We start from the raw sequence: 14961 nt of genomic DNA, 5'->3' as shown, positions 1-14961 counted from the left end.
TATATCATCGTAATACGAACTTTACATTATTTATCTTTTATCAGCGTGAAACCAACAGTAAAGCGTGTTCTTTCAAGCACAGTAGTTCTGACTAAAATATTTTATCTCAATTTTATCTACAGTTGTGTGTGATGGCATATGTTTACTGGAGTTTTATCCTTGTTGCCGATGCACAATAATGGTCATTAGCAGCTTGAACAGTTTTCTCAGCTTCAGCTATAACTAGGTTTAAATTTAACAGTATATTTCCCTATTGATCTTTGATCTATATTGATCTTCAATCGATAACGAATAAAGTTATTACATTAAGATATCTCAGTCCTATTCTACATAACGTTATTTACGACAGCTACATTAATAGTGTACTATAGTACGGTGATTGAAATACAAGCCAAACGAATGTTGTTATCCAATTTGGTTGTTCTTGGAAAAAATAATTTTTTTCTCGTTTGGTTGTTCATGGCTGTACACATTTATGCAACAAGTATAATGTTAAAACCACTTTCATCATTCTGCTTTGCTGTTTTTGAACTTATGTAACTAGAAGATGGATAAAGTTAGGCTGTTGTAATTTGGTCTGTCGTAAAATCGGATTATCGTAAGACGAATTATCATAACTTGAACACTACAGCTATCTGTACACTGTATAAAACCTTATTATATCTTTACATACACTAGACACCTGAAGGATTAAGGCTAGTTTTTTTTCACTTTACAGTTTTTATTGTACTGTACAGTAAATTCTATAGCACTATACTGCATAAATATCATTTTACTTATTGTGCCATTGCGGGATTACGGCGCTGTTTGACTGGTCTAGGGCGCTGTTAACTGGTCTAGTATTCCGAAAGGTGAGCGGCAGCCATAGAATTTAAAAATCACTTGGCGTCGGCGGCCAGGAACGGAACCTCAACCGCTAATCGAGGGCCACCTGTGCTATTATTTTTCAGTTTCATGAATTGGAGACTGCATAAACTGATCATGTATACATACTATATGGTTTTTGGGGAGATGGACTATAATTACATATACTATTAGAGGTGAAGCAGTGATTTGACCCTTCAAAAATTCTTTTTTTTTTTTTTCAGTTATTGCAGTTTATGATTATTCAGCTGATAAAGAAGATGAGCTCACGTTCTCTGAAAATGCTGTCATTTATGTTCTTAAGAAGAATGATGATGGATGGTGGGAGGGTGTCATGAATGGAGTAACTGGACTTTTCCCTGGCAATTATGTTGAACCCTTAATGTAACTGTTATTGTGTATTTAGAATATGAAGTTAGCAAGAAGATTCATCCCATTATGAGGAACCTAATATGCTTTAAGATGTCACAACAAAGTACTTGCATATGACTCATATGGTTGCTATTACAGTTGTCATAAGGTAAGAACATTTTAATTTCATAATTTAGTTTTGAAAGATGTTTGAATATGTAAACTGTATTAAAGGCTGATTTCTAAAAGACAGTATTACAAGCAGAAATGGTTGACATTTGTTTTACATATTCCTGATCAGAGAAGAATTCAATATCATAGAGTTAGTGTCATCATAATTTTCAAGATATTCATGACCACTACTATATCCGTGATATTTTTTAAGGAATTGCTTCACTTTTTTATCCAGTCAAGGGACAGTATGCATGTACTGGTATTAAGTCATACAGTATTTAGGTATGAATTCTAGAGGCCTTTATTAAGCATTCTTATAATTTGGTGTTACTGTATACTTGCTTTAGTTCAGCGACTGTCATTATTAATGAAGTTTTGATACTAGTAGTTGCCATTTCATGGGGTTATAAAAGTTACAACTGCACTACATATTTATTATTGTATTGTTAATGTTCTTCACTTATAATTTGCTAATTACCTTTTAGTTAACAAGCAGAAATTTTTTATGTATTTTCCCTGATGTATATAATTTCCTTCTTTGGTTACTTAATTTAGAGAACTTTAAAGTAGTGTCTCCTCTTCCTTGTGTGGTTCATACATTCACCGGACTATTACTGATATAGAGGTGTTCTAGTCTTGTTTATTTAAAGTTTAAAGTAACTAGTGGTAATTCTGCCATCATTACAGCATGACAATTGGAAAGGCGCAGTTTAGCTGTACCCCAAAATTCTGGAACCTTTTATTAAGTGATATCCACATTGAGGATCAGGGCATTACATTAGAATTGTCAAATCTGTACAAGAAAAGTTTTTATGTGAGTTATCTTGCAGTCTTTCTGATGTTTGTTATCATTATATGAAATGCTGTTAAGCATAAGAGACACGTTCTTGAGTGATATGATGGGTGCTAGTATATGTTCACTACTTGTAGATTTCACATCATATGAAAATTGTTACTCTTAAGTAAGCAAATAAGTGCAATACCAAAGAAAAATTGTGCATAAATCCAGACTGCTTGGCATACAAAGGACATCAGAGTTAGCAGTAAGGAACTGTATAGACTAGCACCAGTGAGCAAAGCATTTTACAAGTAGCTGTCTAAATTGTCATTCTACCCGAGGTGGCATACTGAAAGAATTTTCAAGAAGAAAAGCTTGAGTAAACAGTAGATGGTTACAAGTAGTACCCACCTACTAATAGAATCAAGAAATCCAAACTTGAAGTTGGTTGTTGCTTTAAATTATTCACACAAAAATAAGGAATACCCAAGAAGAGACAACATAAATGGGACATGACCATAAAAGAGAACATAGTTATTTCATGGAAAACAGCTCTGATAATTAATTTCAATTGTATGTGATACAAGTGCATGCACCATGAAAAAACTATAAATTATACCAATTCAAATAGCATGTATGTACTGTTATGTTAGGAACATCAAGGTGATTGTATAGAGTAAGTAGGTATATTTTTCATCCATGTAGTTTGTTGTAAGGTGAAAAAAATATTTTGAAGATTGGTACTTTTGATGTCGGATATCTTTCTTTTATGTACGTATTATAATTTAAATAAGACCAGTGAGTTATATCTCAAGATAGCTTGCCCAAGGGGTTTACGTATTCACTATTGGAGTAAAGTGGAAGAAGTTGTACAACCAGGTGGGAAGAAACCAAATAGAATGAATGCAAAGTAAAAGTGACAGGAAGACAGCAATGCAGCTTAGGGTCCAAGGGTCACTGCAAAAATCTACATTGTTATAATTAAAAAATATTTTAAACTGACAACATTTGGTAGTCAGAAGAAAACCTATTGCTGTGAATCCAAGTTTTCTTATCGTATAGTGTAGGTTAATAGAATTGGGCATTGCATGGCATAAATTAAATTCAGTGCATCCCATTTACCACAGTCAAGAAACAAAAAAAAAAATTTTCACAAGACATATTACTGCTCATAACTAATGACTTGATAGCCACCATTTTATAGGAACAAAATAATTGTGCATTACTCTACTGCACAAGATTAGTAAGTTAACATAATATCTGTGTGATTACTTAAAACCAACAACCTACCAGCAATATTAATGTGTAGTGTAAAGAATTTTTGTAGTGCAATTGGAAATAATACTTCGGGTCAAATCATTATAACGTGTAATTTTCATAACATGCGTGTATTGATGGCCCTCAAATTCAGTAGAGTCCAATACTTTGAATGTGTGACCATAACGATGCTTTTTAAGGAATTATGCTTGTAACCTTTACTTGCAAGCCAGCCCACTTAGTATGTGTAGTATGAATATACAGTACTATCTTATATTGAAATAATGCTTACAGATACCCTTATATTAAGTCTTATTATTAGATCCCTCGATATTTTATATTACTTCAGTTTACAAAAAGTATAAATACATCTGCATGCTACCTCTGCTATGATAAGCTTATATATTTTAGTTTGTATTTGATATGCTTTATTGGGCTTTTGTAGACGGTTCATAGATTTAAGGGACAAGTTGTGAATATTACTGTTTGCAGTAAGAAAATATCACATACAATAGTCAGCTCAAAAATTCAAGAGTTTTCATATATTTTGTATTGTATATGTATTTTCTCATGTCTTTTTAAGTGTTAATGAGATACTTTTGTAAAACTCCTGTCTGGGATGCATTTTGTTTGGAAGTGTCTTTGGAAAAGTGAAACTGTTGTTAAATGGATTGCAAAAGTAATTTGCCTTTTTCAATTTATATTTCTATAATTTAACTTTTTAGGAAATATGCCTGATTATGATACTAGTCATGCAAACTAATGGTGGTGTTTACATCACTGTGGAAAGTTCAAATGGTCTTTGACATGGAAACAAAATATAAAATCAATAAGCATATAATTTGGAAATTATAGATTTTTCAGTGGTTTGTTTATAGTAGAGTAAGAGATTGTCTTATTAAAAGTTTCATATATGAAATAACAAATGTCCTACTGTAGTACGTCAAAAAACAGAGGCACATTTCCAGGAAGAGCCAAGGGATTAATGAAACAAAAGCCCTCTATTGATAATTTTAGTTTGCTGTGATGAAATCATCACAGATAATAGTACTTGTTTATTGTTTTATCAGTCATTTCCACATCCCACTTAGAGGTTATCCAATAGGGTTTTATACAAAAATATAAAATTTAGTATTTTGCCTATACCATGGATGGTTTGAATGAAAGCTGAAAGTATTTATTTATTGTGGGTCAGTTGTGTTGCCTAGTTGGTTTTGAAAAAGTTTCTTTATTATACAATGGGAGTTTGTTAAAATATAAACCGAATTAGGGTGTTAAAAAGTAAGCCATTCTTAACTTCTGAACATGACATACTCTTGATGCCATGCACAAGGCGGGGGGGTCCCACACAATTAGTTTTTATCAAAAATGTTTCTTAGTTACTTCCATTGGAAAACTGCAATGATTATTTTATACTACCCATCAGTTATTAGTAATATTATTCCTCATTACTGTATTGCAGTATCTTACATTATTCTAGCTGCCTTTGTTGTCAATTCAATTTAAGTTAGCATCATTATAAGCCCTATTCAGAGATAATACTTTAAGGCAAGTTTATAGTGATCGTCCCCTCCAGCAATTACTCCATTAAACGCCTTATCTTTATAATATAGGACAATCAGATTTGTATTTGCAAAGAAGTCTGATGTTAAGGATAATATGATATGGTACTGTCATATGTCCAAGTGCCAAATGGTATAGCTTAGATAATATGACACTAACTTCAGCATTTCATACTTGTTTGATATTACTTTCTATTAAAATTGTTCAAAATTGCACATTTATTATAGCCTGAGGTTTGAGTTCAAGTTTATGGTTAATATTATATCTGTGAATCAACCTGTGAAATATAGCCTAAACAGATTTTTTTAAACACACCTTTTTAAATCTTTTTTGGCTTTTATATGTTTATTATAGCCCAAGAAGGGTTCCTACCAATTTTTTCCTTGTGGTTTTAAGTTTATTACTTATAATTTGAAGTTTTTAAATGCAGAATTGCCTCACCTTTTCCTGAAATAGCTGTTGTTACTGAAGTTTAAGTATTTTAAACTGGTGTGATTATTTCCTAAGAGAGAATTTTGAATATACATCATATGCATGTATATATTCCCTCATAATATACTTTTAATTTAAGATTACTAGCGAACCATGTGACATGTGAATAATGAGATTTGAATGAGTTACATGCATGTTCAAAATTGGGAGATAGTAGCATGGCAGGGAGGAATAAACTGCAATGTTTTTAATTACTTGTGTCTGGGAAAGGGTCTAATTCAAATCCGTGAAGATGAGAATAGTATACATTGATGTGAAATCCCAATTAAAGTACTGTGTTATACTTGATATGATAGGAAATCCTAGAGGCAACACCTGTTAAACTCTAAAAAACAGTTTACTTATATAGGTAATATCCATGTAAATGTTTATGTGGTGTGGCATAACTTTTTTGAAGAGTAGGTTTCCTGACCAATCATTTATTTGAAACCCATCACCAATGTACCTCAGATTTTCTTTGTGTAATATGGCCATGTTATGTGGAACCTTGATCCATTATTAATAACATAGACAGTGAGGCCTTACTGTGTGTGGTGTATTTTTTTGTTGTTTTTAAAATGTATAATTTTATTTTAAATTAGTAATTAAGTCAGATTAATGGAAGCAAAGCAGGATTTTAGATATGTGATCTCTTGATGTTTGTTTGGATTGTCCCAAACAGCAGTTGAACCTCTTGAAAAAACAATTTGAAATCATGACTGATTGTGCATAGTATTGTTGTTTGTCTTTTTACCTGTATTAATGTTTGTTTAACCCTCCAAGAAATATTATAGAAGTAAAATTACCAGCTCAAAACATAGACATTAAGAAAATGCTCATTTTACCCTTTGATGCCTGAAACAGGTATGATAATATAACAATTATATAACCTTTAAAGGTTTTGAGATGTGATCCATACTTGTTTCATGATTTTTATTGAAGTTTTAGGTATGTCAAATTATTGATTTTGGTAATGAGGTAAATGATAATGGATGTAGCCCAGATAATCTTTCACTGGCTTACTAGGAGATCAGTAACTTGAGTTTGCAACTTGGTTTAATTTTTATGTAGGCTCATTTTGGGCTTCTCTTGCCTTGTTAGTTGCCATGGGTGGGTAATGCAGTTAAAAATTGTTACTGGTTATCATGCCAAATAATATGATTTTACTCCAGAAACTTCATGTATGGCATATTTTAGAACCACTATTGTTAGAAATAGTAGATTCAGGTAAATCAAAACTACTATAAATTATTGGTTTTACATCTTTTAAAATTTGAATATCACATTGAAGTATGGTGGGCTTAACTACAAATGGACATGTTCCTTGTGCTCATAGATATTTGGTGTGTCCCACAACCCAGTTATTAAATGTATACCATGCCTTGCAGATATAACTCAAAAGTTGTTTGCAATGTATGACTTTAAAATAACCCATTGCTTTGGAAGCAAATTGTAACAGGAAATGTTGTTAGTATGTTCCCGCTATGTTATATTGCAATAAGGAAGTTACCACTTTATAGTGTTAGAAATAAAGTGATTAAATCCTGTTCCTTCACATCAAAGATAACAAACAGACCCGGTCACTTGATTTTACATCATAGTTTTTTTTTTCAATTCTACTCTGTTGATGAGTGTTTTGTGTAAGATTAAGATGATAGTTATATTACATACTCTTTTTAAAAATTCTCATTTCATTCTGGTTAGTTCAAAATGTAGTGTTTTTTTCATCAGGCCTTCATATTTATTGTTTCAAAAGCACTAGATTTGAAAACTACTGAGCCACAAGTTAATTTGTATCCTGTGTTATCATACAATACAGACAGATTTTGAAGATAACTATCATTTCTTAAATATTGTTAAATTAGGCTTCTTGTTCCTCTTTCTTTGAAAACCTTACCATTCTTTATATCTTCAATCATATAGCATCAGTTGCATTCTAATTAATTGTTCCCCCTTGAAGGGCTTAGGTTGGAATTCATTTGATCTTTTTTATCCTTGTGTTGATTAAATCTAGCATTTTTTTTCAATGTTAAAACATTGTACTCCTGAATATTGCCAGCTTGTTTATATCAACTAAATATTTCTCATTCACCTGGCACTACATATGTAGTGAGGGGTATTCTGTATTGTAGCTAAAGTATACATAAAGTTTTCAAGCACATCTTACCCTTTTCCATACCTTTGAAATCTGATAACTGTAGACCTGTTAATTTAAATATACTTATGGATAAAGTATATATTATATATTAAAGGAATTTAGTGTTCATACGTATCTATTTATATACTACATGATAATTGCCATTTTTTAGGAATGTACAGTAAGTTCCAGAAGTGAAGCGACAAATTTCAGAGGATTTCGTTCGAAATTCACTAACTGGCAACTACAACACTTGCCTGAAAAACATTTTTTTCTACAGTGAAAGCTCTATCAAGCAAGATAAAGCTAAAATATGATGCACAAATATCAAATCTATGATATTTATAACAATCATAAGAAAAAATTACGGTAATAGTAATTATTTTAAAAGTATAGTAATAACTTCAAACTATAGAAACGAAACGATTTGAAATTTTTGTTCAACACAAGATTACCAACATTACCAATGTATATTTTGAGCAATGTGGAAACAAATATTTAACATTATAGTGTATTATCAATTATTTTAGCAAAGGCATAAAACCATGCAAGTATCAATAGAATGTAAAGGGGAAATCTCCGCAACATTAAACATAATCAACCATGAAATGCACTTAGATTCAACAGTGAAGTTGGGTGTGTTGGTAGTTCTGATTTTAGCTTCTAGGACTGAGCATAAAACACCATCTTCGAGAAAGGCTCTAACTGTTGCTGCTACCTTCAGGTGACTAGGCCTATTTCCGGGAATACCAAGGCTTACAATGCAGGGCCGCTGTCTGTTATTTAGGCAAAGATAGAACCATTAGAACCGACACTAGGGCCTGTCCTTGTACCTGGGAAACAGACTTGCTATATAAAAAATAAGAAAACTGTCGCAAGCAACCAGAACACCCTCCTCCCCCCTCTACCTCTACCCATAATCCTAACTCCATCTTTTTCACTTCAACCTTTTACCTAAAATCTTCTAATATTCCAACAACGTCTCCTGCTAGAAATTCTGGGACTCCTCCTACCAAACAGTCCATCCAATCAACCAACTCCAGAAAGAACACTTCTGATGGGTTGACAACTGACCGCGATGGCGTCATGGACAATGATGAAAGTTACGTCATGTCAACAGCCAGGGGAGAGACGTCACAACCAGAGATGTGTTGAGAATGATGTCATGGCATTCAGACTGGTAGCCCAAGTCAAGGGTCTCGGTGACAGCAAAGATGGTGAAAGAGGCCTTGTGCCACCTCCTACAGCAACCAGAGGGCCTCCACAGGACACGTACACATGATGGATAGCGAAGAATTTCCACAAAAATCCATCAAAGAAGAAATAGGAGGAAAGATCGCCCCTCAGTTGAACGTAGCAGCGTCACACTATGCAGTCAGCAGAAGCCATGAGGTCACAGGCCCATTTGTGACATCACACAGCAGATTACTGTTACAGAGAGAGAGAACACTGTGTGTAGTGCAGAAAACCATTAGAACAGAACAGTAGTACAATTATATCAAGACAAAAGGGTACCAAATCTAACATCATAGGTAGACGATATTCAAAGAAGTCCGTAAGGTTGGTATCCCCGCATGATGGCGCCGTATTGTTCAGCAAGCAAAAGGCTCCGATGACAGCAGGGAACACACTGCTGACAGTACTGACTGCTTCCAAAGACTCACTTTCGTTACAGCACAAACACTAATAAAAAAAAATTTAAAATTGGAATCTCTGTCAAGAGGGAAGTGAAGCACGGGGCTCCCTAGTTTTAGGCGACCATCGCCTCTGCCAAAATTCCAGACAAGAAGCGCGGCTGACAACTGAAGAGCCTGTAAAGTAATATAATATGCTCTCTCCCTCAGGAAATTAGATTTCTATCCTGAGAAAGAGTAAAACTAAGAGAATCATATTTATGTGAGGATGGAGGGAAAGACTGGAGCGAGTAGTACTGAGCTGTACAACCCACGCCCCCTCCCACCAAAATGACTGAAAGAGATGACAATCACGACTGGCCCTACAATCACAGGGTAGATTGCAGTCGTACATCATTAAAATTCGTGTTGAAGAAGTTTGGGAATGTACTCCTATGCTAGTCAGCCAAATCCTAACATAAAAACTTTTCTGTAACACAAACGCTACATCTTGAACATCCTGAAACACAAATTCTGAAAGACTAAAATGTGTATGAAGATAAAAATTAAGATACATGGAAACATTAATGTCGACACATGTTTTCCAATTATCTTCAAAATAACAAAAGTAAAATAATAAAGAATAATAAATAGCTGGGCCCTCTCCCTGAACAAGCAATATCCCCTTGGGAGACATTCCAGCATACTCGTAACACAATCAGTGATGAAGCAAGAAAAGCCACATCTGGAATTTGCAACTGTCCAAGGCAGGTCAACACAGAAAACATCCCCGGAACTTTTGGGCTGAATGAATAAAAACAAAGTACAGGCTTGGGGGGAAGGAAAGCAGAGTGACACACTACTCTCCAAGGCGGTTGAAGAAAGACTGGTGCGTCACAAGGTTCCAAGCCTGGTCAGTGACCGACATCCACCTCATATACGCATTAGTTGCCAGATGCCACAGATTCCTTGCTTTACAATCTTTGATTGCTTTTAACTGGTTTCCAGCTAGCACTAGAAGATTATCCTATTGTTAAGACCAAAGGTTTGCTAGCTATGAAAAATACTAATTGATTAAAACATTTGTCATATTGAAGACCCAACAAATAGGGCACAATGACAAACCCCCTATATAGGCATTGCCCTAATGCTTTTGAGGCTTTTACTAATTTTGAGGTTTTACCTAAAATTCATCATTTCCCATTGGGACTCTAGGTAGTCATGAAGACAAGTTCAAACAATATGATAGCAATGCGACACAAATAAGTCATCCTGAGGGCTTATTGAAGTGCCTTGGATGATGAGTTTAACCAACTACAGTATAAGATCCCATGAGGTTCATGCAGTCTCAATATTGCACTGTGGTGTTCCAACTACTTTCATTCCTTTTACTGTACCTCTGTTCATATCCTTTCTTCAATCTTACTGTCCACCCTCTCCTAACAATCATTTCATAATGCAACTGTCAGGTTTTCCTCCTGTTACACCTTTGTAACCTTTTACTGTCAATTTCCATTTCAGTGCTGAATAGCCTTAGTTGCCCATGCTTGGCATAATGCCAAAAATCTATATGAATCAAAATCAAATCACATTGTGGGGGCATGAACACTTAAGATGCCATAATCTCCATAAGTATAATTAACCTACTTATAAATTGTTCATATACGAAACAAACCTTTGGTCTTAACATTAGGATAAATACTCGGCGCCATTAAAGAACGCAGTGTACTCAACATCTGAAGACATACGAGTATCTGCTGGCTAATATAAATAGTAATGGATTTGTGAGAAACAGAATTAAGGACTGAGAGTGCTTACAGGTGAAATGGCTTCCAAGGTCACTCATCCTTAACGACAGCATTAGTTTGCCAGCACTTGTTAAGCTGCCATTCTGCACTTCACTGTTACTCTAAAATGATTAAGAAGTAATGATGCCTGTTTTCATATATAAATAATGTATTTACCACCAAGCATGTTACAGTGTTGACCTTTGGAGAAAAAAAAAACTTAACACTGCTAAAATTTGTACTGGAATTCTGGAGTGTGATGAGGCAAGGGTCTTGGAGGGAATTTATATTTCATATCCAACAGCAGCATTGGTGCTGGTTTACTGCGATAGGCAAGGAGACTAAGAAATCGCTGAATCTGAGAAGGCTTCAAGTACACTTTTAACATAAGTGCAAATTTCAGGGTTTGGTTTACTCCTGCCACATCACCCATTTCACCTGTTGAAGGAAGATATAGTTAAAATTTTAAATAATTCTTTGAAAACAAATGTAAAAATCTAAATATATTGTATGAAATCATTCAATTAATGAACTCACACTAGTTATATAAAAATTATGAGAGACCACAACTGTTGATAGAAATTTTTTTTCTTGCTAACTTCTACGTTCAGGCATTTTAAAACAGCAGGCAAATAGCAATTCTAATAGACTTTGTTTTGTTAAATGCAGAACTAACCCTCCTCTCCTTTAAACTTCATAAAAATCTGAAAACGTGTTACTGAAACTTTGTTTACCTCTCAAGTCCTAGACCTCTTCTTTCCATTGTATTTTTGCTAACTTTCCCCTAATCTTATGTATCTACAATCTGTTCCAATATTTTGTTAACCTTCTGCCCTTATACATATGGTAGTTTGCTTTGCATTACTGTATCTTATGTTATTGAACCTATTACGTACTAGCACCTCGGCTTTCTACATGGTTAAAACAGGTAGAGAATTTCAAGTACTTAGGATCTACTTTAAACCAAGAAAGAGGTATGGAGCTGAGGTTGAAAGCAGGATAAAAAAGCAGCATGGGGGAAATGGGGAGGTGGCAGAGGTAGTGTGTTAAAAAAGAATTTTAATTGAAACACAGTACAAACATTCAGACAAACTAACGAGATCACAATTTAAAATTGTGTTCAGAGCGCTGCCCTTTGCCACCCATAAGTTCAAATTTTGTTTTGCTCACCTATATTGTACATACAGCTCTATATGTACAGTGTATTGTGTTTTAGGATGAAGAAATATACAGTACTCTATTGATTTGATATCATACTGTACTTAAATAGGCATAAAGAGAACAGTAACCAATCTACAAACAATTCAGCATACAAACGGCCATCCAGAACATACCTAGTTTCTATGTAGGGTGGTGTTTGTAAACTATAAAGAGAGATTTACTGTACTGTAATTGTAATATGACCACTGATGATGTATATTTCAGAAACATGGGCATTAAAAAGGAAGGAAAGAAGCTGGAGTAGACAGAAATGAGAATGTTGAGGTGTATTTTTGTGGTCTTCTTGTGTGAGTCTAGAAAATGGAGAAACTAGAAGTGCTTAAGAAGAAAAGATTACTGATAAGATAAGAGAGTTGAGAATGATATGGTTTGGGCATGGAGAACAAATTAAATATGAAAGAGTGAAAAGCGCTTGGATACAGTGACGGGGAATCTGGAGAAGGTTTTAGAAGAAGATTATGTTTTCAATAAAAATATCTGGAAGAGATGCCTCATGTTAACCAATCACTTAGCTTAGGGAAAGTGACAGGGATGAAAGACTATAGCACCTCCAGGGGCCTGGACCTCCTTAACAGGCAAAATCAGAAACGTAACAAAGAACTTTTTTGTACAGCCTACAACTTACACATTTCAAGATAGTACAGTAATGTAATTCCATATTACCCCTGGCAAAACCTAACCTACAGTTTACACTTATCAATTAATTTAAGATTTTTTATCTATAAATTGCATTACTTCTATGGGAACCTATAAAAAAAATCATCTTAACCCTTAAACACCGAGCCGCTATTTACCAAAGTGTCTGTCGTATGCCGGCAGCGTTCGGGAGCTAGCGCCAAAGCGGAAAAAAAAGTTTTTTTAAAAAAAATCACAGCACACTTAGTTTTTAAGATTAAGAGTTCATTTTCGGCTCCTTAATTTGTCATTGCCTGGAGTTTAGTATGCAACCATCAGAAATGAAAAAAAAATATCATTATCATATATAAATATTGGAATATATGACAGCACAAAAAAAAATTCTCATATATAATTGTATACAAATCGCACTGTGAGCAAAACGGTTAATTAACAGGTAATGAGTTACTTTTTTGTTGTTGTATTGTACACTAAATTGCAATGATTTTGGTATATAACAAATTGTAAAACTATCAAAGCAACACTGAAAAAATATTATCACAAAATTATGCATGAATTCGTAATGCGCGGATGTAAAAAAAAAAAGTTTTTTTTAAAAATTCACCATAAATCGAAATATTGTGCTAGAAACTTCCCGTTTGTTGCAAAATGAAGGTAATTGATTGAATATTACTAGACTGTAAGGGTTTTAGCTTACAATTGCAGTTTTCAACCATTTCGGTCGAGTTAAAGTTGACCAAAGGTCAAATTTTTTATATTTATCGTGATTTATATAAAAATATTTCAAAACTGATAAAAGCTACAACCATGAGTTATTTTTCGTTGGATTCTACATGAATTTCACACATTTTCATATATAAAACTTTATGTAACAGATAATATAAAACGGTGCAAACATTACAACAAATTGACAAAAGAATTTCAGAGATTTTCGGCAGTTACCACACGAGGACGTAAGGAAAGTGTTTTTCAAAAATTAATCATAAATCAAAATATTGAGCTACAGACGTCCAATTTGTTGCAAAATGAAGGTAAATGATTGAATATTACTAGAATGTAAGAGTTTTAGCTTACAAGTCCGTTTTTCAACCATTTCGATCTAGTCAAAGTTGACCGAAGGTTGAATTTTGGCACTTACTGTGATTTAAATGAAAATACTTCAAAACTGATAAAAGCTACAACCATGGGTTGCTTTTTGTTGTATTCTATATGAAATTGCACACATTTTCATATAAAAACTTTATGTAACGGCTAATATAAAACAGTACAAAAATTACAACAAAGTGAGGAAAGAATTTATGAGTTACTGCGCGCAGACGTAAGGAAAAAGTGTTTTTAAAAATTCACCATAAATTGAAATATTGTGCTAGAGACTTCCAATTTGTTGCAAAATGAAGGTAAATGATTGAATATTACTAGAATGTAAGTGTATTAGCTTACAATTGCGTTTTTTAACCATTTCGGTCGAGTCAAAGTCGACCGAAGATTGAAATTTTGGCACTTACCATGATTTAAATGAAAATATTTCAAAACCGATAAAAGTTGCAATTATGGGTTGTTTTTTGTTGTATTCTACATGAAATTGCGCACATATTCATATATAAAACTCTGTAATGGCTAATATAAAACGGTGCAAAAATTACGACAAAGTGACAAAAAAATGTCTGAGATGCGTCTCTGGTGCTTTTTAGTGCGAGAAGAAAGAAATTCGCACACAAGCACCTGAGTAATGCTTGTAAACAAAACGACAACTTGATCTGTGAACTCCCAGCATCCCTCAAGGCACATGATTTGAAATTTTTCGCAAACTAGGCCTATAACTATTTTTCCGTGAATATTCAACAAAACTTTTTGAAGTCGACATACTGTACGTCCAATTAGTACCCGACAGACAATTTTAGTCGACGTATAATACTTCCAATAGGTGTTTAAGGGTTGACAACAAAAGAGCAAAATAAATTCTATCTGGAATGAGATAATATTTAATTAATAGAATCCTCTGGTACTGCTGCCAGTAAAGGACTAATCAATTAGGTCACAAGAACCCCTGTAAATCAGTGGGGGTTCTTTGCAAGGGAAACCACTCTCAGTTTAATGAAAGTATGACAG

At 33.9% G+C, this 14961-nt stretch overlaps 2 protein-coding genes across 7 annotated transcripts in view; one reads left to right on the top strand and one right to left on the bottom strand.

The window, feature by feature from the left end:
* Window positions 1-7619, top strand: part of LOC135207863 (abl interactor 2-like) — a 199115-nt gene extending 191496 nt beyond the window's left edge. For 4 of the 5 annotated variants that reach the window (XM_064239741.1, XM_064239743.1, XM_064239740.1 and 1 more), the window contains one exon: window positions 1089-7619. In XM_064239741.1, the coding sequence (XP_064095811.1) occupies window positions 1089-1252 (164 nt within the window). In that variant the 3' untranslated portion in view covers window positions 1253-7619. The remainder of the gene's footprint in view (window positions 1-1088) is intronic. The other variant, XR_010313073.1, reaches the window with a different exon arrangement.
* A 3523-nt stretch (window positions 7620-11142) lies between these two features.
* Window positions 11143-14961, bottom strand: part of LOC135207862 (uncharacterized) — a 45917-nt gene continuing 42098 nt past the window's right edge. For both annotated transcript variants that reach the window (XM_064239738.1, XM_064239739.1), the window contains exon 7: window positions 11143-11433. In XM_064239738.1, the coding sequence (XP_064095808.1) occupies window positions 11225-11433 (209 nt within the window). In that variant the 3' untranslated portion in view covers window positions 11143-11224. The remainder of the gene's footprint in view (window positions 11434-14961) is intronic.

This window comes from Macrobrachium nipponense, chromosome 34, assembly GCF_015104395.2.
Source record: "Macrobrachium nipponense isolate FS-2020 chromosome 34, ASM1510439v2, whole genome shotgun sequence".
In the NCBI taxonomy this organism is placed as follows: domain Eukaryota; kingdom Metazoa; phylum Arthropoda; class Malacostraca; order Decapoda; family Palaemonidae; genus Macrobrachium; species Macrobrachium nipponense.
Note: the sequence above shows the minus strand (reverse complement) of the source record. Positions and strands in the feature narration are given on the sequence as shown.